Raw genomic sequence first — 25164 nt, forward strand, 5'->3', positions numbered from 1 at the left:
AATACCCACAATAATTCCTTCCATTCTTATACATAGTCCATTTTGCAATGTAACTTTGTAGAAGTGGTATGGGACTTCCAAACTCAGGATTCAAGGAGCCTTGTAGTTATTGATAAAAATTCTTTGCCTGTCCAAACTTTAGTCAAGCTTCTGAACTTTCTCCTAAGCTCATCTGCATACTACCTTATGAAGTCCAGTATTAGAAAGGAACCATGATAAATCAGTTTATTAAGAACCCACCCTGATATGTTCAACCCTAGATATCTAACTGTACTCCTCATCCTCCACCATCACCTTGATGATACCTGATCACCCTAGCCTTTCTTAAGCAAGAATTGTATTAGGTCAGTTTTTCCAGAATCCCCCTTAACTCTGATGTTTCCTCCTAGTACTTTGCCATTCACTGCCTTTCTGCTCCTTGGCTATAGATTTCCACTTGCCCATGCTGTGTTGATACTTGAGCATAACCTCCCCTGTCCTACTACAAAATCCTATTGTTGTGGTCCCTGTACTTACCATGTTGGTCCTAAATAACATTTGCCTTATTGTTCTTTTACAAGTATCAATTTTTTCCTTAACACTTTTTCACATGTATCCTGAGGTTGGTGTGACGAAGTCACAGGAAGCCTACTAGAGAACCAAAGGCTACACAGGGCACAGATGAGTTGTCCAGTGGAGATATCTAGGCCAACCAGCTGACATTCACCAGAAGCTACCAGATGGGAAAGTGAGACCATCCTGGACCTTTGTGCTTTAGTGAAGCTCTTAACAACTGCATGAAAGACCTTGGGCAAATCCAAAAGAAGGACCATCCCACTAAGCCAGATCAAAATGCTGACCACAGAATTAAAAGTATATGAAATGGATGTTGTTTGACTACCATGGATTGGAGTGGTTTATTGCACAGTTATAAATAACTTTCATGGGGGAGTAAGGAAGTGATTTGGGACAGTCAGTAAGATTGACATTTGTGAGTAGAAATTAGAGTATCATAATATAGTGGATTCTCAGGGCCTTGAAAATCATCAGGTCTTCATGTTTGCTACATCCTTACCAAACATCATACCACCTTATTACTATCAGCTGCAAAGTTAAGAAGTTTAGTACCTCCTGGTATAGATCAAGACATTTTGGATCATACTTGCCTTAGAAACTTGGTCTCAAACCTTAGTCTCAAACCTGGGGATGTAAGCTAGGGGAATATATTCCAAACATGGAAAAAACTTTCATGAACAAAGATGAAGTAATCAAAAATATATCATAGAAAATGAGAAACAAGATGAATATTCAATTCTAGAGGCATCAATTGGCATTCTTTTAGCAAACGTCAAGCAGCCATTAATTATCTCATTACTAGAGAATTTATGATGATCTAGAAATACTCTCACTAGGTGATTCTTGCTAAGTGAAAAAACAAAATAAAATTGTATATGTTGATAGCATGCTTCAAAAGTAAAATGTGAAAGGAATATATGCAAACTGTCAACAATGGCTAGTGGAATTGTAGATTATTCTTTTTCCTTTGTTTTTCCACTTGAGCCCAAGGATGCTTCCTCTGTCTTCTTCCAAATGGTATAAAATTAGTCAGTTCTGGTCAACAAATCAAAGGAACACACAGGAGGGCAACTAACCCAGACTGGAAATTCAGGGTCCCTCATCTTTTGTCATTACCAGAGTCCTCCCTACCTTGTGGGAAATGGTGTGCAGGACAGCTCTCATCACTGTTACCTCCTTTCATTTTTTCCTACCCATTTGGTCCCAACAGAGTTGAATAACAGGTGGAAACCTTTTATTTATAAACAATAAAATGTTGATAATACAATCAAGAAGCTTAGAATAACTAAAATTCCCGTTTGGCAATGTATGGCCAGGCTAGGAGGCCTCATGCTTCGGGGCAGATTTTATGATTGTGATCCAAGAGCAAGTGAGTGGTTGGGTACAAGTGGATGGATGATGTGTTAGTTAGCTTTCTGCCTCTGTGACAAAAATGTCAGATAAAAATAACTTAAAGGAGGAAAGTTTCCTTTTGGCTCATCATTTCAGAGGTTTCAGTCCATTGTCAGCTGGCTCCTTTACTTTGTGCCTGAGTGAGGCAGAACATCATGGCAGAATGGGTGGCAGAGCAAAGCTGCTCAGCACACGGGAGCCAGGAAGCAGAGAGAAAGAGCGGGAAGAAGGGGTCAGCGCATATCCCCAGTTATCTCCTTCCTTCAAGTAGGTCCCACTGCCTGCATTTTCTACCACCTGCCAATAACACCATCAATGCAAATCCTTCAATGGATTAATCCATTAATGAGGTCAGAGTCCTTATGATCCTGTCATTTCCCCCAGATCCCCACCTCTGAACATGGCTGTCTTGGGAACCACACTTTCAAGTATTCAGAGTGTACTGTATATCCAAACCACTGCAGATTAGGAAAGAAAAAAGAATTTCTTAGTCTGGAGATCATGAAGACTTTGGGAAGTCTTCATGGGAAGTCTCTGGGAAGGGTGGGGTGAGAGAGAGGATAGACAGACAGACAGACACACACACACACACACACAGGACTGATATTGGATACTTAAGAAAGTTTGCAATGAGAACACCGCTGCTGCCTTTTGCTTTGCTTTGTTACACAAGAAGGTGAGTGCAACTGTGAATTGCTTTTAATTTTTAAAGTTTTCTACTTCTTAGGCTGTAGCCCCTTATTGATACTGGATCATGTGGTACCCTGTTTTCATATGGGTTGCACATGATCTTTGCCAACTATTAGAGGTTGGAAAAGCACTTATACTCTCTATGTCACAGAGAGAATTGTGTCTTCCAAAAGATGTTGAAGTCTAATCCTGGTGTCTCTGAATGTGAACTTTATGGAAGTTTCCTTCTGTGGACATAATCTAGCCAAGATGACACCACATAGAGGCAGGGTGGGCCTTGACCCAATGACTGGCGTCCCTACAAAAAAGACAAAAATTGCCACATAGAAACACACAGAGGGAAATTCAGTCATGCAAAGACAGAGGCAGAGATTGGAGTTTGGCTGCCATGAGCTAAGAAATGCCAAGGATGGCCTACAACCTGCAGAAAGCCAGACGAGGCAAGAATTTCCCCCTAGTACCTTCAGAGAGAACAGGGCCCTGCTGACACCCTGATCCTAGAGTTCCAGCCTCTAGAACTACATAAGAATAAGTTCTTGCTGTTTTAAGACACTTGGATTTCGTGGTGGTTATGGTTGTTAAGAAAATAGTATACTCTGTATATAGGTTTTCTCAAATAGTGAAAATAGTGGAATTTGTGTTACGGGACTGTTGTGCATATGTCATGTACATGTGAAATGCTGGAACGTAGTTAGCACTCAGAAAATCAGTATGAAAAGGACTGCTGAGATCCAGCCACAGGAAGGACCCGCTCTGGGTTCCCAGCTAGTGGGGCCTGGATAACTTTGTGTGTCTTATTTAGAGATCCAAATTCTTCCTGGATGTACCACTTTCTAGATTTCACTTCTTCATTACTAATCTTACTGAAGCCATCAGCACTGGAAGGGAACGTAGAGAAACCTCCCAGCCAGCCTCCTCAAGTGGCAGATGGCTCTTTAGGTCTGCTTGACTCCTTGCACTTTGAAAGCTTCCCAATGATTCCAGGAATGGATGGCAAGGGAAAGTATTTTTTTTGTATAAGAGATGATCAGAGTAATGAAGAGATCTCTGAAGGCTTTTGTTCACAGAAGGCTAGTTTAGTGTTTAGGAATCTCTCTCTTTAATTTCCTGTGCTTCCAATAATTTTTCTAGATGTGTGAATGTAGACTAATAGTAGCCCTGGGCACAGGACTCCTGCTCACAGATGAATACTCTGTTTTCCTGAGCTTACCTTCCCTAAAAGTCCACCAGGGGATCCTAGGAATTGAGGCCAAAGATTGATTGACTCAATCTTGCTATTTGCCAGGTAGCCTCAAATTTCAGTTATAGAGCATAGGTAGGAGGAAATTTAAAGTATCAGATACCAGGCAAGAATTTGGGTCTAGGAAAAAAAAAAGATGCACCTGATATGTGTTGGGGTTTTCTTGCAGAGGGGAGGGGTGCCCGGAAATGAACCAGAGGGCACTGAATGACTGAGCCACATCCCCAGCCCGTTTTTTGTATTTTACTTTGAGACAGGGTCTCACTAAGTTGCTTAGGGCCTTGCTAAACTGTGGAGACTTGTTTTGAACTTGCAATCCTCCTGCCTCAGCCTCCCAAACTGCTGGGATTATAATGTGCACCACCACACTTGGCTGTATGTTGTTTGTTGAGCTACATTTCAGAGGCTCTTGAAAGCCATGTAAGTAAAACTAACAGATCTGAGACTGCAGTTGAGCTTAGATAAGAGGTGCTGGCTGTTGAAGCTGCAATCCTGGCCCAAGTCATTTGATCACAATGAATAAATAATAATAATGATGATGGATGCTCATAATATCATAATGCCTCCTTCTTTCTAGTTAATGGAACATTTTCACCTTCACTATTTTATTTGCTCCTAATAACAGTCATATAATAAATGCACTTCAAGCAAACATTGTAATTCTGAGCCCAGAGAGGTGATGTGACTTCTCCAAGGCCACAGAGCCTGGGAGAAAAAAAAAAACCCCTCATATCTTGACTCCCAGACCTGGTTCAATAGTTGGAATCAAACTACAGAAGATCAGAGCTGCAAAGAGCACTCAAGGCCTTCAAATCTTTCTTGGTGGAGAAACTAAGACTCATTCAAAGTCACATGGCAGAGCCAAGACGAGGGCCCAGTTGTACTGCTCTTTCCAGGACATTGTTCTTATTTGGTATTTGTTAATCAGAGTAAAAGCCCCCCAATAGAGCTGGGTGAGCCCCTAAGAAGGTATTGTGTACATGCACAATTGAGACACCATAAAGAATGAGGGGGCCTGAGAAAGAGCTCGCAGGTCCTGAGAGTCCAGGATTCCCACTGCTGCCAGGAAAAATGGCCCCCTCTCAGGGAGGGCTGGACAGAAAAGGGCAGCAGGGGCAGCGAGAGAAGAAAGAGCTGGTAGGGAGGGGTCCTGCCCAGAGCCTGGGAAGCGGGCATCCCGCAGGTGGGAAACCAGTGGTGCCCACCGTCTCAGCGGGAGTAGGGGTACAGAGGGGCTGGGCGGGGAAGAGTCTGGGAACTGTGACTGGGAAGGAAGGCCAAGGAGGATTTACACTCTCTTCAGCTGGTGAATGGCTCAGACTCCTCCATCCCACCCCTTCGGGGACTTCAGAGCCACTGGCTCATTCACATGCAAATCTCTTGGGCAACTCCAAGGCTGACAGGAAAATAGCTCTGAACAAAGGGTTGCTGTGTTCCTTTGCGGTGGAGGCTGCCGGGCTCAAGGTATGTCACAGTCGGGACTTGGTGGAGGCAGTGATAAGGCCAGTGCTGGGCACAGAAGGGACCTGCCACGGGTGGAGCAGCGTCTGGCAGCAGTTTCATTGCACAGAAATTCTTCAAGGGCACTGCAATCGGGACCAAAGGACCCTGGGTTCTGGTCGCAGCTCTGCCACTGGGATGTCATTTCCACCTCCCCAGACAGTAGTATGTGAGAGCTGGGAGCTCCTCAATTAGAAGAGCCCACTGTCAACTTTTGGGGGATTTTGCTACCCTTAAAACTTATACTTAAATCAACTGTATTAGAAACAAATAAATTATATGGAAATTCACGACTTCCTCATTATTTTACTGTTGCTCTGTGATCCACATTCTTGAGGTAATTAATGTGTATTGTATCAGGATGGCAAATGGTGTGGCAAGGTACAAGGTACACTTTTCTCCTCCCCTTCTCCCCTGCCCCAGTGTGACTGCTATTCATTTATAGGTAGACACATCACCATCTCCAGGCATGGGTTTTCTCAGATATAAAAGGTGGGCATTAATGCTGTCCTCTAAGAGCCAGGAGGTCAAAGGAGTCTCAGGGATGGAAGCAGCTTATGAATTCCATCATTACCTGGCAGCATTTTGCAGGACCCCATTCCCGGCCTCTTCCCTACCTCCCACCTGTGCCTGATGATCTTCAACCCTCACTCTACCCTCCAGCCATACTACCATCCTGGTGTTCTTCAAACACATCAGGCTCTTTCCCACCTGAGGGCCTACCCCCTCTTGTTGGAATGCTTTTTCTCCAGAAAGCACATGGCTGATTTCCCCCCCCTTCTTCAAGTCTTGACTTAAAGGTCACCTCCTTGAGGCCTAGTCTGCCTACCATATTAAAATCATAAAATCCTTCTAAGCCTATGCAGACCCCTTTATCTGCTCGATTTCTTTTCTTTGCCTATCAACTTAGTCATCACTACATGATTCGCTTGGGAGTTTGTTTAGTGTGCAACCCCTCACTGGCAGGGATCTCTGTCCTAATTGATGTTGTATTCTATGCCCTAATAAATTGTAGGTTACTCAATAAATACATGTTGAATAAATAAAAACCTCTCTTTCCCTATCTTTTGGCTCCAAAAGGTAAATCCAGGCTCTGTTTTTTACCGAGATGTTTCCAGGAGTGTTCTTTGTGAGCACAAGCACAGGCATGTGTGCCTCTGTGCCCCCCTCCCCCCAGAGCACTCTTCCCATACTGGTACTCCACACTCACTGCATTCCCTGGCCCAGCTTGGGCCCCTTCCCTCTGTTTTGCAGCACCCAAGATCTCCTGCTGTTCACACTTCCTGCATAAAATGTGCTTTTTTCACACTTTCAGGAAGCTCATTTTCACTTCCTGATTCTTCTGAATCAGCTGGAATTGGTGTTTGGGACCTGGTGTCATTGGAGGGGAGAATCCTGCTGGGGAGTACAATTGAAATTCATGAGAAACTTTCATCTATTTCTCATTTCCTTCTGGGGCCAAGGCCTCCTGTCCACTCCCAGAGAATTAACAGAGCTGCTACTGTGGCTGGGGTCAGTGCAGTTCTAAGTAAACAGAGGACTGCACAGAATTAGGATCCCATTCAGAGGATTTATCTCTCAACTATACAGCAGATTGCAGACTGACGGATATGGCCCAGGGAAGGGGCAATGCACTGAGGGTCACTAGCCAGCAGAATTGGAAGGGCTTACAGAGGTCACTTAATCCAATTCTCTCACTGGGGAAACTGAGGCCCAGAATGGACCTGGGACTTTCCTAAGGTCTCCGCAGGAGACAGTGACTGATTTCCAGGCCAGAGACCTTTGCTTCACATACAGTATGTCTTTTCCTGTCCTTCCCCAGGATTGTGCTTGCTACTGGAGAAAACACAGACATGAGCCTTGAACTCATGGGGCTGCAGTCCAGTGGGGTTGACCTTGAGCCCAGTTTCCCATTCTTTGTAGCTCAGATTCCATTCATTATTATTATTTTTCTTTTGTAAAGTGTTTTTTTTTTCCTCTCTTAAAGTCAGGATAAACGAAAGTCCTCTAACAAAATCTAGACATCATTGGGACCCTTAAGAACCCTCAAGGTCCTTTTGTAAACATTACTAAATCACTATGGAGGCACTGTTGTCTTAGACATAATGCCTGGCCAGGAAACCTAGCAAGATCCTTTCCAGAATACAATCTACCTAAGAAGGACCCTTAGAGAGACAGAACCATGACTTGGGAATATGAGCACCAGGGATGGAGATCTGGCTTTTCTGTATAAACTTGGACAAATCAATTTGTACCCCCATTTCCATTTCTGGAAGTTAAGCATGATAATCCCTGGTCTCCCTATCCCATGAGAATCGGATGAGGTGACTGACTAGAAACTGCCATAAAACTTGTGAGGCTACAAGGCAAACACACAGGACAAATGAACAGCCTCCTGTGTTCCAGCAATTCTTTCAAAGGGCACTTCCATGAATTGATTGGAAGCATTGAATGACGAGAGCACCATCCTGTACTGCTAGTTGGTGGGAGAGTTGGAACAGAGGAGAAAGATGATGTTCATCAAGCACCTAGGGATGCCAGGCAGGCACTTCATTGCTCACACCACCACCATCACTGCCAGTACAATCACATTTATTGAGCTAACAGCATATGTGTCAGGCATATGTGATTCAAGCTCTTACCTCATTGGGCATTCACAATTAGTCCACAAGAGAGGAATCATGATTATCTCCATTTTACAGATGGGGAAAGGGGACCAGAGGGAGGTGAAGCATCAGCCCCAGGCAGATGTAGGACCTGTCCCTGGTTCTGACTGTCTTTAAATCCTGGGCCCAAACCGTGGAGCGCCACTGTCTTTCGCAGTGTTGATTCCACCTACAGCCATCATTTTTATTTACGCCCTCTCATAATCTGTGAGAAACATGCTGTATCCACTGTGAACTTTTTTTTTCTACTGATGACAAAACTCATGCTCAGGAAGATGGAGAAGCTTGGCCAAAGGGATCTTCACTCCTTAGTGGCAGAGGCAGAATTTTTCCCTTATGGGTCTTTAAGCCCTGTCTCAAAATCTGTGCCAGCATTTCCCAGACAGCTGGATTCCAAACTCAGTGCACTTCCACACACTTTTATAGCTCTCTAAATCTACTTGTCCTCTTCATGATACTGCTAGTTACTGGTGATCGGTTCAGCTCCCTCACATGCTGAAGTAGAATGCTAGAGAAGCATGCGGAGGCAAGCATATAAAGCAGGGTTTATTTTAAAAGGGGTAACAGACTTCTCAGGAGGAAAAAGTGGGCCATGGTTGGTATCCTGGTCTCCCAAGAAGTGAGGGTGTTCTACCTTTTTAACATCATAGAGTTTCTTTGTTCTCCTGCTCTTTTCCCCCTGATTAATCTCTCTTCTTCCTGAGGAGGTAATGGAGGCCCAGGAGATGCTCTGGTGGAATGGCCAAAAAGTGAGAAACAGATGGGCTGGAGGGGTAAGGTGGAGTGATCATGGCAGGAAGGGGGTCCAGGGTACATTAATGAACAAGGTTTACAACTCTCTGTAGAGAGGGACAATCCCTGGGACAGGTTACCTTAGCAACAGGTTGGAGCAGGGGCAGGTTATCTTGATAAGGGTGGAGGAAGGGCTCTGAAGCATTAGCATTTCAATCCCTCAGGGGCAGTCTCCAACTTTCCTGGACCCAAATTGACCTCATTTCTTTGATCCAACCGGATTCACCTATCCATACTGACTGCCTGTCTTTAATTCTGGCTTCATTAGTGTTCCTGATCTCCATTGCTGGGAAAGTAGCACTCTGTCGTGCTAACCTGACTGTGAAACCTCTGATTCCTCCATCTCCCTCTCCCATGCACAGCCAGTGCCTGTGGCATTTACCTGCATGGATCTCTGCCTGGGCTTCCTCGGTGCCCCTAGATCTCCTGGGGTTCCTTGAAACATGTTACGTTCAACTGGTGCCTCCTTCAATCTATTCAATACACACCTCAACGTGGCCTTTTCAACGACTCCAATTTCTTTGGCTTTACTCTTTTAACTCTCCTTACCTATTTTTCCAGATCAAAATTCCTCAAACATACCCCTAATTGTGTCACCTGCATCCTGTCTCCCGCCCCCAAACATTTCAAAACTTCTAATTGGATCCCCTAGACTGAAATGCCAAAAGATGCCAGGCACAGAGCGTGGGTGAGGGAAACAGGCTGCTTTGTGCTCTTTAGACAGAAACATATAGCACAGGAAATGCACAGTGATATTCTTCTCAAACAATATCTTCATGGATTTTTCCTGTCCTCAATCGCTTTCACCTCTTCTGCTTTTTGTAGAGCACTAGGGGAAAATATTTAATGTTATTCACGGTATGAGAAGCCAGAGAGAAGTGAGGAAGCTTTGTCCTGCGGGAGCTGTCCAGATTGGGGGACTCACCTACAGGACTGCATCTAGCCGGTCCAGCTGTGTTGGCATACCGGACACCATCAAAATTGCCAGATGTAGAGATGCAAAATTTTGTGTGAGATCAGAAATTTTATGTTGACATTATTCATTTTGTTGCTGTTGTTGTTATTCTTTTTTTTTTTTTTTTTTTTAAACAGCCAGACAATTCTAGGTTGGTCAATAACATACATCTGTAGGATTAATTCAACTTATTGATCATGTATTTGTAGCTTTGGGTATATGTTCTGAGGCCCACATTTACCAACCATTTCTTAGTCTCTCCCTAGGTGATCTTTCTGGGCTTTTCTCTTGTACCTCCCTAAAACACATCAAATCTGTCTCATTCCATCCTCCATACCATGGTGGCTCTGCTGAGATACCCCATGTAAGGAAGCACACTGTTGAATTCCTATGTATCCTTCAGGACTTAATAGAAGCATCAATTGTTTCTGAAGGCTTTCCTGATCACACAGAAATGACCACTCCCAAATATATATGTTGTCTTATGCCCTTTATGCTGCTTTGTTTGACTTTAATTTATCAATTATGTGATTATCTCATTACATACTATGAAACCAAATTCCTGGAGGGCAGGGCTACCTTAATTATCCTTGTGGGGCCAGTTTGGGTACAGTGTGCAGCGTAGGATAGGTTTTCAATAGAATGCTTGGATTTCATGATAGAAAATGAAAGGTTTTCAGAGTGGTGCAATCAAAGCAATGTTTAAGAATCCTCTGAATATATGTGCAGCATGGACTAAAGCAGATACCTGATAGACTTTGGGAGGTATTGCAACAGACTAGGTAAGAAGAATAAGAATTAGAACTAAAGGTAAGTGGAACGGATGGGAGAAATGTTGATTTCATCAAGGACAGGCTAATAGGAGAATAGTGGCATTGCATCATAAGAGCATTAAACAGATATCAACTGAATTTATGCACAATGAGAGAGAGAGAGAGAGAGAGAGAAAGAGAGAGAGAGAGAGAGAGAGAGAGAGAGAGAGAGAGAGAGAGAGAGACCCAATTAGGTGATTCATGTCCCCTTTTTCAATGAACAGATGCGATGAAGTGAACTTGAAAATGACATGTATGAATCTGCTGTTCTCTTGGGGCTTCTGGTTTCTAAATAATTATGCCTCTTTCTGTAACTAGTGCCCTGCGGCTCCTTTCTAAGTCAACCATTTCATCTGGTGGTCAACCAAAGGAACTGTAGTTTGTTCCATTACAGAAAAATAATGTCCCTTCTTGACACTCTAAAAGATAATATTCTTTTATACTTAGGGGATTTTTAAGCATACATTTGACCATAGGCAGTCTTTGCCTTATATTACAACTTAAAATCCTAATCATTCACAAGATGGGAATCCACTAATAAATCCATTAATTTTTTTTTTAAAAGACTGAGTATCTTAAGATGTAAATTCTGATCCAGGAATGATGCTGGCCTGTGAATTGCCCTTCCTCAGGTTTTGGACATGACAATGATGGAGGTAGACCTTGATTTCTAAGTTCTTAGATGCATAGAATATCAGGGATAGGTAGACCTTAGACACCATCTGGCCCAACTCCTTGCATTTGACAGAGTAGGAAAGAGTCCCCTCCAGTAGTAGTCATGTGTCCACGGTCAGTTAGTACAGAATGACTAGCAGGACCTAGGCCTCCCGTCCCCATACGAGTGCCTGTGCTCTGCCCTTTGCCTGTAGCATCAGCCAGCTGTGATTCATAGGCCTCATCACTGCACTTCAGAAATCCACATTTGCAGCCTCATTCCAAGGAAGCAGATAATGCTGTGCAGATGTGCACGTGCCTTGAAGACCAAGGATGGCGGGAAACCAGGCTGGGGAGGAATTTTCATAAATGTGAACATCCCGTCCACAGCCCTGGACTGGGATCCTGTTCTTATTCAAGCTACTGTTGAACTGTTGTCAGCAGTTCTGCCATGGCCCCTGGGATGGGCCTGGGTGGGAGGGGCTGATTGTGGGCTTGGACTGGGCTGGAAAGGATACCTATGAGCTGGAAGGTCCTTTAAAGTCCACTCCTCAGCTGCAGGGGAATCAGGGAGTAAAAAGCCTTAGAACAAGGGATCTAATCCACCAAAGGAAAATCAGTCATATTTAAAATACCTTTTAAAGGACAGTCATGGTAGGATACATTTACATGTTCTACTCTAATAATGTGCCACTAAGACATCTTCAGCAGACTCTAAGCTTTAACCAGAGTGTTAATAGCCATGGTACTTTGAGAATTGGCTGTAGTAAACAAGGTATTCCTGTTTTCTGGGATTATCCTATCTAGGATAATGAGGGTTTAGTGGGTTCATCTGAGAAATTCTGGCAAGAAGAATTAAAATTAGAATTCTGGAATTTAAGGTACCTTAGGGATCATCTCATATACCTTCTCATTGACAGGTGATATAACAGAATTTTGGAGAGTGGTGTTGACTTATCCTGAGTCACAAGGCACACTTGTTTATGCTTTTATTCAAATGGAAAGAGACCACCTTCTCTCTCATTCAAAGCCAGAAAAAGAGCTAGAGCCTGGGAATGAAAAGGAAATTTGAAAAAAATGAACAAGTTTCACTATGTGTATAAGATTTCTGGATTAATCCAGAATTCAGAGGTGGAGTTCTACAGTCTCTTGCATTCAATGAGAACTTGACAAGAGCAAAAAACTCGAGCCATAAGTTCTCAAGGTGCTGCAGAGTAGTGACCAAGGAGGAAGAGCAGGCAGAGTGAGCTTTGGGGTCATCTTCACCCTGGGCAACTCCACTTCTGTCTCTTTTCTATATTGGGCCTAATTGAAGGGTCATTGGAAGAACATGTTCACTAGGGAGAAAAAAAATTAAAACATCAACAACCTAGGAGTCGATGTGCCTTCAGAGTGCCTCTGCAGCCTGACATTCTGTGGGCTCTTGATTCTTGAGGGAAATTGTTCAGGAGTGTGTGAACATGGATGCAGGGTCCTGTCTCCCTGTGAGCACCAGTTGTCAACTGATGAGATGCAGCTTCCTACAGAAGGGGAGATCTGCTCATGTCTCCTGGCTGCCAGGGACATGGCTGCAGGGAGGCTAGTGCCATGCAGGGAGGGCATTCCCAGAAGAGTCACTATACAAGCCCCCTCCCCAAAGAAGCCAATTTCCCCCAAAGGAATTAGACAAATGCATCTAATTCAGAGATCAAGATCAAGATCTGTAGGGCACTTCAGGTAGCAGATCAGTCCATGAGTTGCCTCAAGAGTTGTTTCTTTAAAATGCCAAGAGATCCTGCTTTCTAGAATCCTCTTTCTTTATAAGGGACCAGATCTTCTGCATCCTGATAAGGTGATAGTCCCTAGCACACAGCATCCAAAAAACTGCAGCACCTCACCTGGCAATGTTCTAGGACACTGACAATGTTAGGAGACAGTTTGGGTTTTCAAAACTGCAGAATTCTCTGGCTCAAAATGTCAATAGTGCTGAGATCGAGAACCCCCGACATGCAGCATCAAGGGCTATTTCTTGTGAACTCAGAATATTTAGTTACAGCACCCCACATATAAAATGAGTTAAAGAGGAGTGGGGCCACAATGCCTCTAGCAGATCTTCCCCATCTTGTGCCCTTGGAAACACCTGTAGTTTCCTGAGGCTCGGTGGAGCATGGCTTATGGGCTCTTTGGTGTGGCCAAAGGAGTATAGGATTCAAGGCCATAAGATGGGAGTTGGGATCTTGATCTGCCATCCACCAGCTGTGCAATGTTATGTGAGTTACTAAAACTTCCTGGGTTTGTTTCTTTGTTGTGAAATGGGAGAGTAGTTACTATCTCATAGGTTTGTTAAAAGGTTTAAATGAGATGATAAGTTCAAAAGCACCTTACAAATTTACTACTTTGCTGTGGATAAAACATTGTCTACAAGGCTACCTTTTGCTGAATGACTGTGGGAAAATAATACTACAAGAATACTAAAAACACATACCATCCACTCTGAAGTTATTTGATGAGAACCTCTCCCAGGAAGCCAGAGAGAGCTTAGAAAGTAGGCTCCTGGGTCTGCACACCTTTCAAAAGTAGGTACAACTTTAATAAACTTGATCTCTCAGAATACTCTGATCCTTCCCTGCCCCACTTTAAAGTGAGAACATCTCACTTATGGCAATTTTTTATGAGTACTCTCTAGATTCTAGGAAATATTGTTGGATATTGTATCCTCTTCAGCTTTCCCCTAAGACGTTTTTAAAATACCCTTCTGATAGCGACTTCCCTTGCTGCCCATGCCCTTTGCTGGTGAATTGCCAACCCCTTAGCCGGGCATTCAAGACCCTTCAGAATTGCACCCTGACCCTGCCTTCCAGCACTGCCTCCTCCTGTGGGCTCCAGCATACCCTGCACTTTCCAAACACTTGATAATTATTTGGGGGAAATGGGCAATGCTTTCTAATACTTCATCTTTGGGCACAATTATGGCTATGTGTCTGTCTGACTGCTGCTTCCTCGGGGGTCTCTGTTCCTCTTGCCTTGGAACCTTGGAGTGGGAACTAGTGAAGACATTACAGACTGGGAACAGAATTGTGTGTAAGTGTGTGTGTGTGTGTGTGTGTGTGTGTGTGTGTGTGTGTAGGGGATCAAAACCAGGGCCTTGGGTTTGCTAAGCAAGTGCTCTACCTCTGAACTACACTCTCAACCCTGAGAAAGAAAACAAAAAATGTTGTGTTTGGCTGGCTCACACACCAGTAGCCCAAGTTCCCCTTGTGGTCTTTTCTAGTTCTACCTACTCAGCTTGAACTTGTCACCCCCTACCACCTTCATTCATCACACTGTGTCCTTGTGTGGCCCTGTGAAGGAAGAGACAGTGTCTAACCCACCTAGACTTCTTTAACTCCTAGAGGAGAGCCTGGCCTCATGAGAGAACACATTGGTGGTCTCACCTTCACGTAGTCATATTCACAAAGGTAGGAAGATTCCAAGTTGAAGTGCATGAAGTAAAGCTTGATCCGAAACCCCTCTGGGACAGTGATATTCCAAGTCACTTCTGAGTCACTGGGATAGGAGTCCGGATAGCCAGGTGACTGGATCTGGCCAAACATGTCATTCAGCTCCACGGTGTGGGACGAAGCCTTCAACAGGGAGAAGCACAGAGCATGACAGAGAAGGAGCCACCTGAAAGACACGAATGTGGTTCCACTTACATTCCTGGACGCAGGGCCCCAGCATTAAACTGAGTCAGCGGCCCGGAGACCAACTCCTCAGCATATCCCTGCTGTAGATCCCCTCATCTGGGCCTTGCTTACCTCGTCTGTAACATGGGAGGAAGGAACTAGGTGATTTCTGAAGCTGCTTCTAGTTTTGCTCTTTTAAAAGTTTGATAAGAGTATTAAACTTTTCCAGAAAGTACCATATTATTTTACTATTGAAAAGGTAACTTACATTATTAGGTAAAAGTTGGTCTCATTTCTTCAGTTTGGCTTCCTTTAGGAATCATAAACTCTTTATGCATTTTTCTAAAATGTAAGTAATAACAGCATGGTAATATTGGGGTGAGATTTATACTCTGTGGTGGAATTTGGAGACCTTAAACCAATTTAATATTTTGAAAGAAGTGTTGCATTACCAAATCAGTCATGGCATGCAAAATCTTGAATAAAATTGGAATGAGCAAAGGAGTTTCCTTGGTAAGGTTCTATTACAAGGGTTAAAAGCCTCTAATTCATTTCTGTAAGAATCCAGGATAACTGTTGCAAAAAGCGGGAAGGGAAATTCAGTAAAACTCTCAGAACATGCCAAGCGCGGATGGCGCAATACAGAGGCAGAGTAACCAAGGCTGGTCGAAGCCTAATGGTCAACACTTGCACACCAGCAATTGGCAAATGGTCGCTTCCCACCAACACCCAGGGACTTTGAACTCAAACATCCAAACATGGCTGGACAGCGTGTCTTCTCATAGATTCCTGCTCTCGTTTCTGATTTCTTTTAGTGGTGATCTCATCTACCAGCTCCCTCAGCCTGAAAGGCTGCCATTCTCCTGCCTTTTACGCCACATATAATCGTCACCAAATCTTTTTGACTCTTCTGCCTGTTTTGGAGACCCATCTCTCTTTCTCTCTAGTCAATTCCTTAATTTAAACCCTCTTATCTGGACTATTTCTATAGCATCCTAACTGGTCTTTTGGTCCCCTTATACCATTCAGCAATCTTCTGCCAAAGCTGGTTTCCTATGACATAGATGCCACCATCGTGCTACACTGTGTCTGCAGGTACAACACCTGCCTTGGAATGGCTGACAAGTCCCTTTTGGGTCTGGTGCTGATCTGCCCGTCCAGCCCTCTGTCAGTGCCAGTCAGGCCACCCCCTTCCATGCCTCAGCCCCATGGCACATGCCCTGCTCTTGCTCATCTGCTGATGTCCCATTTTTCTTTCCTGGGCTGTGAATTATCTCTTTATCACTCCAGATTCCACAGCCCCCCCTATTGGAGTGACTGCCACACTGCAGTGCTTCAGGCCCAGCCTTTGAAGTTGAGTGTACTTGGGTTCAGTTCCCAATTCTCCCACTTATGGCGCCGTGAAAACATGGGCAACTAGTTTCTCTGAGTTCTAGTTTCCACATATGTAAACGAGGATCATCGTCCCTACTTGACAGGATTCATAAGAACATTAGCAATAACATATGTCAAGGATCCAGTGTAGAGTCTGCTATATTGAAGATTAGAAATGAAAGAAGAAAGGGAGGAAAGAGATCCTGAGACTGACAGACCAGTCTAAGAATTACAAAAGTCAACATTGGGAAACTGTGACAGCATTTTTGGATTAGTAGTTTTATCTTTGCTAATCAGGAAGTTGCTTCCCGGCCAGGACTCCCGGTCACGAATTCAGACGTATATTTGTATATATGCATACAGATGAATTTTTGAGTGTATACACACAGCAAGAGAAGTACATTCATAGATTATCTGTCTATTTCATGTATTATTTGCATAAAAGATAAATAGATAAATATAAAAAGGTCTGAAGATAAATAGATAAATATAAAAAGGTCTGCAAGGATAGACACCAAGGTATTATTAGTGGTTGTCAGTGGAAGTGAAATAGGAGTGTTTTTAGTTTTGTGTATGCAAAATATTCACATTGGTCTAGAAGGACCATGTGCTATTTTTTCAATAAAAAGAAAATAAAGTAGTATGTTTTTTTCCAAGACTCTTACAATAGCAGCATGTGGGATGCTATTAAGAAAACAAAATATTTTAATCCAATTGCCACTGTCAATATTTTTTTTTTTACACCAATCTGTGAAGGAAGGACCTCAGAGGCAGTGATCAGGGAAGGCACAGGTCCAAGTTCTACAGTGAATTAGGAAGGCCCATTCCAGAAACTCCAACTTGCAGGGCCCAGGACTCGAGATTTCAAGTGAGGAAACGTACTGTCATTAACAGGGTTGGGAGTTTATGCTCATCCATCCCAAGGAGGGGAGAGTAGATCAACTTGAGGCCCTGCTTTTATTTATCCTACCCATTTTAAGGAAGTGGTGGAGCATCTGAATTTGTTTTCTTGTCTATTACCTGGTGATAATAATGGTTTCCCACAGGCCTGCTGTCCTCAGGAGCTTTGGAACATACTTGGTTAAGTGTCCAGCCCTGGGCAAACATTATTGCTGATTACTCCATCATGCTGCTTCCCAAAAAGCAGGTGTTAGGCATAAGCTTTGGCTCCCAAACCGGACTTCCCTGCAATAGCGATGACTGATTACGTAAGGCTGAAAGGTCAACTTTCTCTATGTCTGCTTTTTCCAGACCACATAGAGGAGTGTCTCAGATTCCTCAGGCCGAAATATGTCAAGGGCTGGTGGCTGACTGGTCCGTCTATCCTAGAAGCCCCTTGCCATGTATGGTGGGCAATTGATCAGCATGGGAGGAAGACCTGTTGGCATCTAACACAGTTTCAAACATAACGAAGCAAATATCTCCTTTCACATAATGGGCCTGAGCATATGCTTGCTTGCTTGCTTGCTTTAGGGGCTATAAATCGAAGAATCTTAAGTGGCAGATTTCATTCCCCATCACACCCTCTGAATGGTTTTGGCTTCTCATATACCAGGCACCAGCTGTACAATTCCTGACACCTGTTATCTATCCTGTGGCTCATCAAAGAGTTGAGCTCCATTTGCTTGAAATGTCAAAAGTAATATACAGAGCTGGGATTTCATGGGCTCCTCCGTGGGTGCAAGCTCTTGGGGATGTGTAAAGATGCCCCTTGGGGATATGACGGAGCAATAGGTGGCACTTTCTAGCCCTGCCACACTTACTCCTCTCACTTCAACGAACACAACACCAGGCCTCCCTTTTTAAGTTGAAGAGTTGGAAGGGACTGTTGAGCTCCTTACGCTCCACCCTCTTTTGACAGGTGATGAAAAGAATACCCCAAGAGATGTCACATCATGCCCAAGACCATATGGTGAATTTGCTTCAACGAAGAAGGGAATAACAAAGGCTCACAGAAGAAGTTGGGCCCATGCCCATATCATGCCCAGGCAGCTGGCCAAAGCAATTAACCCTGTGAAAAATAATTTTAAAATCCATGGCTTTGGGGAAATTTAAAAACTACTAATGCCTGAGCCCTTCTCTTAGGAGCTTCTGGTTTAATTGGCTTGGGCTGAGGCCTGGGCATGAGCATTTAAAAGCACCACAGGTCATTCTAGTGTGCACAGGACTGAGAGTCTAGAGGAACATAGTAGGACAAAAAATGCTGTCCTCGGGGCCCAAAGAAGATCCAAGTTTGAGTCTGAGGCTTTTCCAGATCATCAGTGTGGCTTTGAGAAACTTGCTCAACTGCTTTTATTCTCACTTATCCATAAACCCTTTATCATCCTCAATCTGTAGTCTAGGTGACACAGTGCACATGAAATTGCCTTGCAACCTCTGAAGTGCTACAAGCATGTGAGGCAAGACCCTTTACAGACTTTTGTAGTGAAACACTTTTCTAGTCGCTGCTTTGCTATTCAGCAGTTGAGTTCAATTCAACAAATATTTATTGAATGCCTAGCAGGAAACAGACATTATGTTAGGTGCTGGTCCTACAGAGATGAAAACACTGATCTCCCTGCTTGTCACAGAAGTCAGCATTTAAATAAGGAGGTACTCCAAAGACAATAGGAGACATCGCTCCAAAGCACAGAACAGAACAAAGGAGGAGATGCTTGCTCTGGGGGATGGAAATCGGAAAAGCAAGTGATATTTGAATGAGATCAAACCAACAGATCTTTTAGGTGGAAAATAAGGAGGAGGATTGCTCTAGGTTAAGGGACAAGCGTATACAAAGACACAGGATTGTCACTGAGTCCTGTATTTTGGTGTAGCTGGGGCCTTAGTGGTAGGGTGGGTTCATTTCCTTGGCAGGTGATTCAGATATGGTTCAAAGTAGATGGGCATAAATGCAATTTTGTTTTAGGGGAAAGAATGGAAAATGAAGTTTGATGGCAAGTTCAAAATTACAAAGGATTTAAAAAGAATGAAATGATTGAATTAACATTAAGGACTCGAGTATCTCTCTGCACTACAAGTAATTGGAATTCAGAGTTATGCAGCCGAAGCCCCTCATTGGCCTGGACTCAGCAAAGTTGCTGGGTGACTTTGCAGAAGAGAAACATCCCCCGATTTAGAGAAAAATCAAAGGGAAAAGAGCTACATAGGGACTTATAGAGAGAAAGGTTTTTGTTTTTTTTTTATATTTTCACTTTTTTGTATATTTCTAGCAGCAATAACATTTATAAATAGCAAAACTAATTAGAGTGGTTAGGTTTCCAGACCTGCAGAAAAAAAAAAAAACTTGTAAGGAATGTCTGATAAGGAACATTAAGTAAGATGAGGAATAAGAAAGGTTGAAGAGCTTCAAATCAATTGGAATTTAAAGTTTAAAGTCCTGGGCTTCGGAACTCCAAATGATCCTTAAAGAAATTGTGGTATCCCTTTAAGAGCCATTTGGTGCAATTCATAGCCTGATTCATGTCACCAGCTGCCTCTGATTTCAGAGAGAAATGCAGAAATTTATAGGGAACTGTAAAATAGGGACAGGTTTTGAGTTTTCTAAATTGGGGTTTCACAGGAAAACTTCTGAAACCACAGAGCTGGGCTGTGGGAAGCCAGTTTCTTTTCCGGTCAGAACAAATAAACACACAAATACACATCTAACTCTCAAAGTGTTGGGAGAGAGGACTCAACGGTCTTTGCAGAAGAGGAAAAGGAAAAATCAGCCTTGTGGGCAATGGGAGGAGGTCACATTGACCAGTAGGCAGCACCCTGCGCTGGCAGAGGGAGAAATTCAAGCTTCAGCTGCGCCCGCCAGAGCAGGCTTTTGCACAAACTCCAGCTTCCCAGGGGCATGTCTCCCGTGCATCCAGCCTCCCCTTCAGTGGAAGAGAACCTCCACCCCGGTCACCCACAGGACATGCAGGTGAGCCTGCCCAGAGAGAGGACGGACCCTCTGGGCCACTTGACACTTGGTTTCCCGAAGGGCACAGTGCCCTCTCCTGCCCTGGTACTCACCTCATTCTCCTGCTTTGCATGCTCCTGACTGCCTGGCCTGGGTCCCCTCTGCCGGACTAGTCTGTGAGATCGTCCCCCGGTGTGGTGTCAGCGATGTCTTATCTTTGTTCTGAGGTCCCTGTGTGTCTCTGGAATTGGCTGGCATTCTCCATTCAGGTCACGCCTTCCCCTGCCTGCAACGGATCCCCTCTCCCCCTCTCTCCCTCTGGCTTTTCCTCTCTCCTCTCTCTCTCTTTGCTCTCACTGCTCTTCTACACACTCTGTCTTCTTCCTTAAGAGATCTGCTCTGCCAGTCCCCTCCTTTATCCTGTGTGGCGGACTCCAGCATTGGAGAGAAAACAACTCAGAGCTCAGATAGGTACTCCCGCCCCCCCCAACCACCGTGTGTGTGTGTGTGTGTGTGTGTGTGTGTGTGTGTGTGTGTGTGTGTGTGTGTGTGTGTGTAGGAAGAGGGCGGGAGAGGGACAAAGTCTAATTTCTTTTCAGCCTCCCATGCCTGATGTCTAAAATTTTTTTTGCTCTTCTTCAGGACATCAGCAAAAGAACATTAATTACACAGAAAGAGCCGACTAAGAAGGCAGTGCTAGCATCTACCCTAGGAAGAAAACATGTTGCAGATGCCAAAGCCTCCGACTATCTGCAAACGACTACAGGTTTTCCTGTGAGCCAAAACCCCTAGCAGACAGCATGTGGGAGCACCAAGTTCTGCAGTTAGTTACTTGTCTCTCCCCACTTAAAAGCAACTCAGTGCCATTTACCAACTCAGAGTATGTAGAGGTCCAGTCCAGCCTAGAAAGGATCCCTCAGTGCCAGGAGGCCAGGTGCCCCAGAGGTATAGCAAGACCTGGGCCCATGTATGTGTCTGTGTCGATGGTTTGTGGAGAAATGTAACACTGGATTGGAGCTGAGCTGAATAATAAGAAATACCTTCTCTATGATAATGGTCCCCTCCACACTGATAAGTCCCTCTATAAGAACTTCCTCCATAATATAGCAACCAACATTGAGGAGGGAGAGGCAGGTTTGGGTGTGAAACACAGGTTTTACTGAGCATCTTTTCTGTGTTAGAGCATCTTTTCTGTGTTCCTTAAATTACGTTCACAAACTTGTGAGGGTCCTACTATTATATATTTCTTTCTCTTTTCTTTTTCTTTTCTTTTCACAAATGAGGAGACAGGCTCAGAGATTATCTAATTTGCCAAGTTTACCTAGCAATATATTTATTACTCCCCACCACTACTACTACAACAGATTAATTGTCTTCAGTTATTTTTATATCTTAAAAAGGTGGATAGTAATATTATTCCCATTTTCCATATGGGATAACTGCCCAGAGAGGCTAAGTAACTTGCCCAGAGTCACACAGATAGTGTTTGAGAAAGAATTTGAGCTCTTGTGCATTGTATATCATTGCTTCTTACTAATATATTATAATGCATGAAGAATTTCAAACACACAACACACATACATGCAGAATTCACCGAGAACCCCAATTTGATTCATTTTGAGGAAAGCATTAGACTGAGAAACAGAACTTAGCTATAATCTTTTCTTTTTACCCAAGCTGATTACATACTTTGGGCATAGTAATTTAATATATCTTATCTTATTTTTGCATTTGCAAAATGGAGGTTGCCATGAGGCTTGAGATGAGATTATGCCTGTGAAAGGGCTACCTTAGTTGTCCAGAGGGCTACCTGCTATTCAAACCCAGGAGGCAAATTTGTGCACTCCCTCTCTAAGACACCATTCCTCTGGCACATTTTGGGGACCGATGATTTGAGCTCTCACTGTAAGTCATGTCCCATTTTCGCTCCAATCTCATTCCACTTGAGAATGTCGGTCTTGCCAAGCCTGGCGTTGTCAGGAGACTGTGGTCAAGAACACAGGTACAAGTATATCAGATGAGAACCTATGTTTGAACTCAGGCACAGTTTTCACAAAATGTTGCTTTCTGTTGCAGGCAGGGTAAGAGAAACCGCCTTTAAAATTCCCATTAAAAAAGAATCTCAGGCTCCTCAGACATCAAATAACTCTCACAAGACAACATTTTAATGATTTAAGTGTAAATGAATCAGAAACACATGGACTGCATTTTTTTTGGAATACACAAAGGTTTTAAAACCAAAGGAGAAAGAACTTGGCAAAACGCACACAGTGCTGCGCAGAGGGCCCTGCCCAGGAAAGACGCCCTGGATTCATGCTGCCTCTGAGCTCGCCCTCCCCGATTTTAGGGGACACACTGGGAAATGCAATCAACTGTTCTGGTTCTGGGCACAGAGGGAAGAGCTTGGAAGAGAAAGTCACCATTCCCTCTTGTTCTCAAGTGTCATAGAACAATTAGGCCTCCCAGAATAATTTCCTTGCGGTGTTTTTCCAAGGCTGCCAGTGTTCAATGGCAGGCATTTGAAATATGTTCGAAGCCAAAGTTCTGCCAATATACAGCAGATCTGATGTGTGTGCTTCCCTGGGATTTAGCCAAGACTCAGAGGAAATCTGCATGAGAACTGTAACTGGCTCAGTGAGGGATCTCGGGGAGAACCAGCGCAGATCCACATTGAGTCAGACCGCATTTGCGACAGTGTCCTGTGCTTTTGATGTGAACTCCTGGATGTCATTATCAGATTGTGGGTAGGGCAGGGGAGGCATGCAAGGGACCGGGACTAGGAGAACTGGGCTCAGTGTCTGTGAGCTGTGTGTGACCTTAGGAGAGTCATTTTCTTTCTTGGGGGAGGACATCAGTTTGCTCAGCCATCAAATCCATGCATTGGACTCGGCTGAACTTATGGAGCACACTCATGTGAACGTGAAGGTCGTGCAATGATAGTGTGAAGGAGGCTCAGTGGATCGTGAGACCACTGAAGAATCAAGGTATCTTGAGTACTCAAGGTATCTAGAGTAGACTTCGTCATCTTGGCACTTGCTTTGTTTGTGGTCACCATTCATTACTCAGAATTCCTTCATAGATATTCAGGGGTTGGGGGAATAGCACTTAAAGGGTTTTAATGAGTTTTTTTTTTTAAGTTTGACAAAAATGGTTTAAAAACGAATATGAGGAACTAATAGTTAATTTAGAATCATACAAGTGTATGGTGTTGGAGGTGGCCTGGCTGCTCTTGGGTTACTGTCAGAGGGGGGTTTCAGAGAGCTTACCTCTGTGGAATACTGCTGCAGCATTCCTACCACTGGAGGATTTTGGTTTACATGTTCTACCAAAGTATTTATTTTGTGTAGCTCCTGAGTGCAAGTTTCTGGAATTCCGTGAATGTGTCCGACAATGCAAAGAATTTGGGTGATAGGTTTTTTTGGCAAAGCCCGAGACCCAGGGCTCCCTATAGAAGAGCTAAGAAACTGATAAATAGATCCAAAGACTGTAGCTAGAGTTAAACTTTGGGTGTTTCAACATATTGACTAACTGTGTTGAAAGTAATTTTAAAAATGCCAAACCTGGAGCTACATCCCAGGAGATTTAAATTCAATGAATCTTTGTAAGGGCAGCTGAATCTGCAATTTTAGAATCTCCCCTGGTGTGATTTTGCCATTTTTGGTAATGTAACATAATGGTACATCTTATAATTGATGGGTGTCTTAGATCTGATGAGATAATACCTAGTAATACCACACTCTTTCATGTGTGTTTTTGCATGTAATAGTCACATCTTTTTACAGATGAAGACCACATTGTTCAGAGAAAATGAGTGTGTCTGTAAAGGAATGATCATTGTCTGGAGTTCAGGCTCCTAATCCCAAATCCAGGATTTTTCCCCCTCATCTGCAGATTTCTGATACTTCCTGTGGAATTTAAATATTCATGAGTCATGCTGTCATGGGATTACACAATTTTTCAGAGAAGGAAAAAAAATAGCTTACATTTAAAAGATGAACTCTTAGGATCTGATAGGGGCTAATTAAGCCCCCCTTGAACTCATATGTTGACATCCCAACCCCAGTACCTCAGACCATGACTTTGGTGGCTTATAAAGAGGTGATTAAGTTACAATGGGGTCTATGGAGTAGGCTCCAGTCCAACATGACTAGTGTCTTCTGAAGAGATGAAGACACAGCCATGCAGGCGAAGACCACAGGAAGAAGACAGCGTTCTTCACACCCAGGACAAAAGTCTCAGAAGAAACCAAACCTGCAGCACTTGATCCTGGACTATAAGCCTCCAGAATTCTGCAAGAATATATTCATATATATTAAATAATTCATGATTGCACTAATTAATATGATGAGTAATTAATAATTATTAGTACATCAACATACCATTCACACCTCACTAATTTTCTCACCTAATCCATCCTGTACCCATTATGGTCCTGTCTACTCCCTGTGTCTCCCTTCCCTGGAAGTTCTCCAGGAATTAGGGTCACATGGAGCAAGCAGACTCGACCACGGGCCAGGAGCCAGGAGCCACAAAAAGCAAACAATCAGCTGGAGTTCCACCATGTGGGGGACAGCTCTCAGATCTGGGAGGAGTTAGGCCCTGGCTTCCCTAACTCCCTACAGCTATTTCCTGAACATTACTTTCCCACTCTCCTTCCAAATTCTCCTGCTCTTTTTCCACTCTGTCCATTCCACACCCTTCTCACCTCTGTCACTTCCTCCCCTCTTTCCAGAAGAACTTAGGTTTGTGGCACTGTTGTTCACTCTCCTTCCCAATTCCTCCTAATACCCCGAGGACACTAGAGTCCCCAGTTCCATCTCCATCTTTGAAGAAATATTAGTTTCAGTTTTTCAAGAAATGAAAAATATGTCATTAAGCCTCAGTCTGAAAGGATCTACCAAGCCCCAATTGGGACATGTAGTAGAAGAGTTATATCTAGGTGCATTTACTAATCTTTCAGGATATCAAGGAAAAATACCTTAAAAATTGTCCACAAAAGAATGA

General features: G+C 43.6%; 1 protein-coding gene and 1 long non-coding RNA gene across 5 annotated transcripts in view; one reads left to right on the forward strand and one right to left on the reverse strand.

Annotated features, from left to right (window-relative positions):
• The window catches only part of Masp1 (MBL associated serine protease 1), a 67286-nt gene extending 46645 nt beyond the window's left edge, over nt 1-20641 (reverse strand). The window contains exons 1-2 of one of the 3 annotated variants that reach the window (XM_040270161.2): nt 20274-20640; nt 14670-14901 (exon numbers count right to left, since the gene is read on the reverse strand). In XM_040270161.2, coding sequence (XP_040126095.1) covers nt 14670-14901; nt 20274-20293 — 252 coding nt within the window. In that variant the 5' untranslated portion in view covers nt 20294-20640. Of the gene's footprint in view, nt 1-14669; nt 14902-20273 lie in introns of all 3 variants that reach the window. The other 2 variants (XM_005330988.5, XM_005330990.5) reach the window with 2 other exon arrangements.
• On the forward strand, nt 19736-24500 carry LOC120884427 (uncharacterized). Of its 2 annotated transcripts, XR_005726863.2 has the most exons (3): nt 19736-20181; nt 20551-20631; nt 20803-24500. It is a non-coding gene; the product is annotated as an uncharacterized LOC120884427 (long non-coding RNA). The 2 variants fall into 2 exon arrangements; XR_005726862.2 differs by lacking the exon at nt 20551-20631.
• Nucleotides 24501-25164: the final 664 nt, after the last annotated feature.

This window comes from Ictidomys tridecemlineatus, chromosome 3, assembly GCF_052094955.1.
Source record: "Ictidomys tridecemlineatus isolate mIctTri1 chromosome 3, mIctTri1.hap1, whole genome shotgun sequence".
NCBI lineage: Eukaryota > Metazoa > Chordata > Mammalia > Rodentia > Sciuridae > Ictidomys > Ictidomys tridecemlineatus.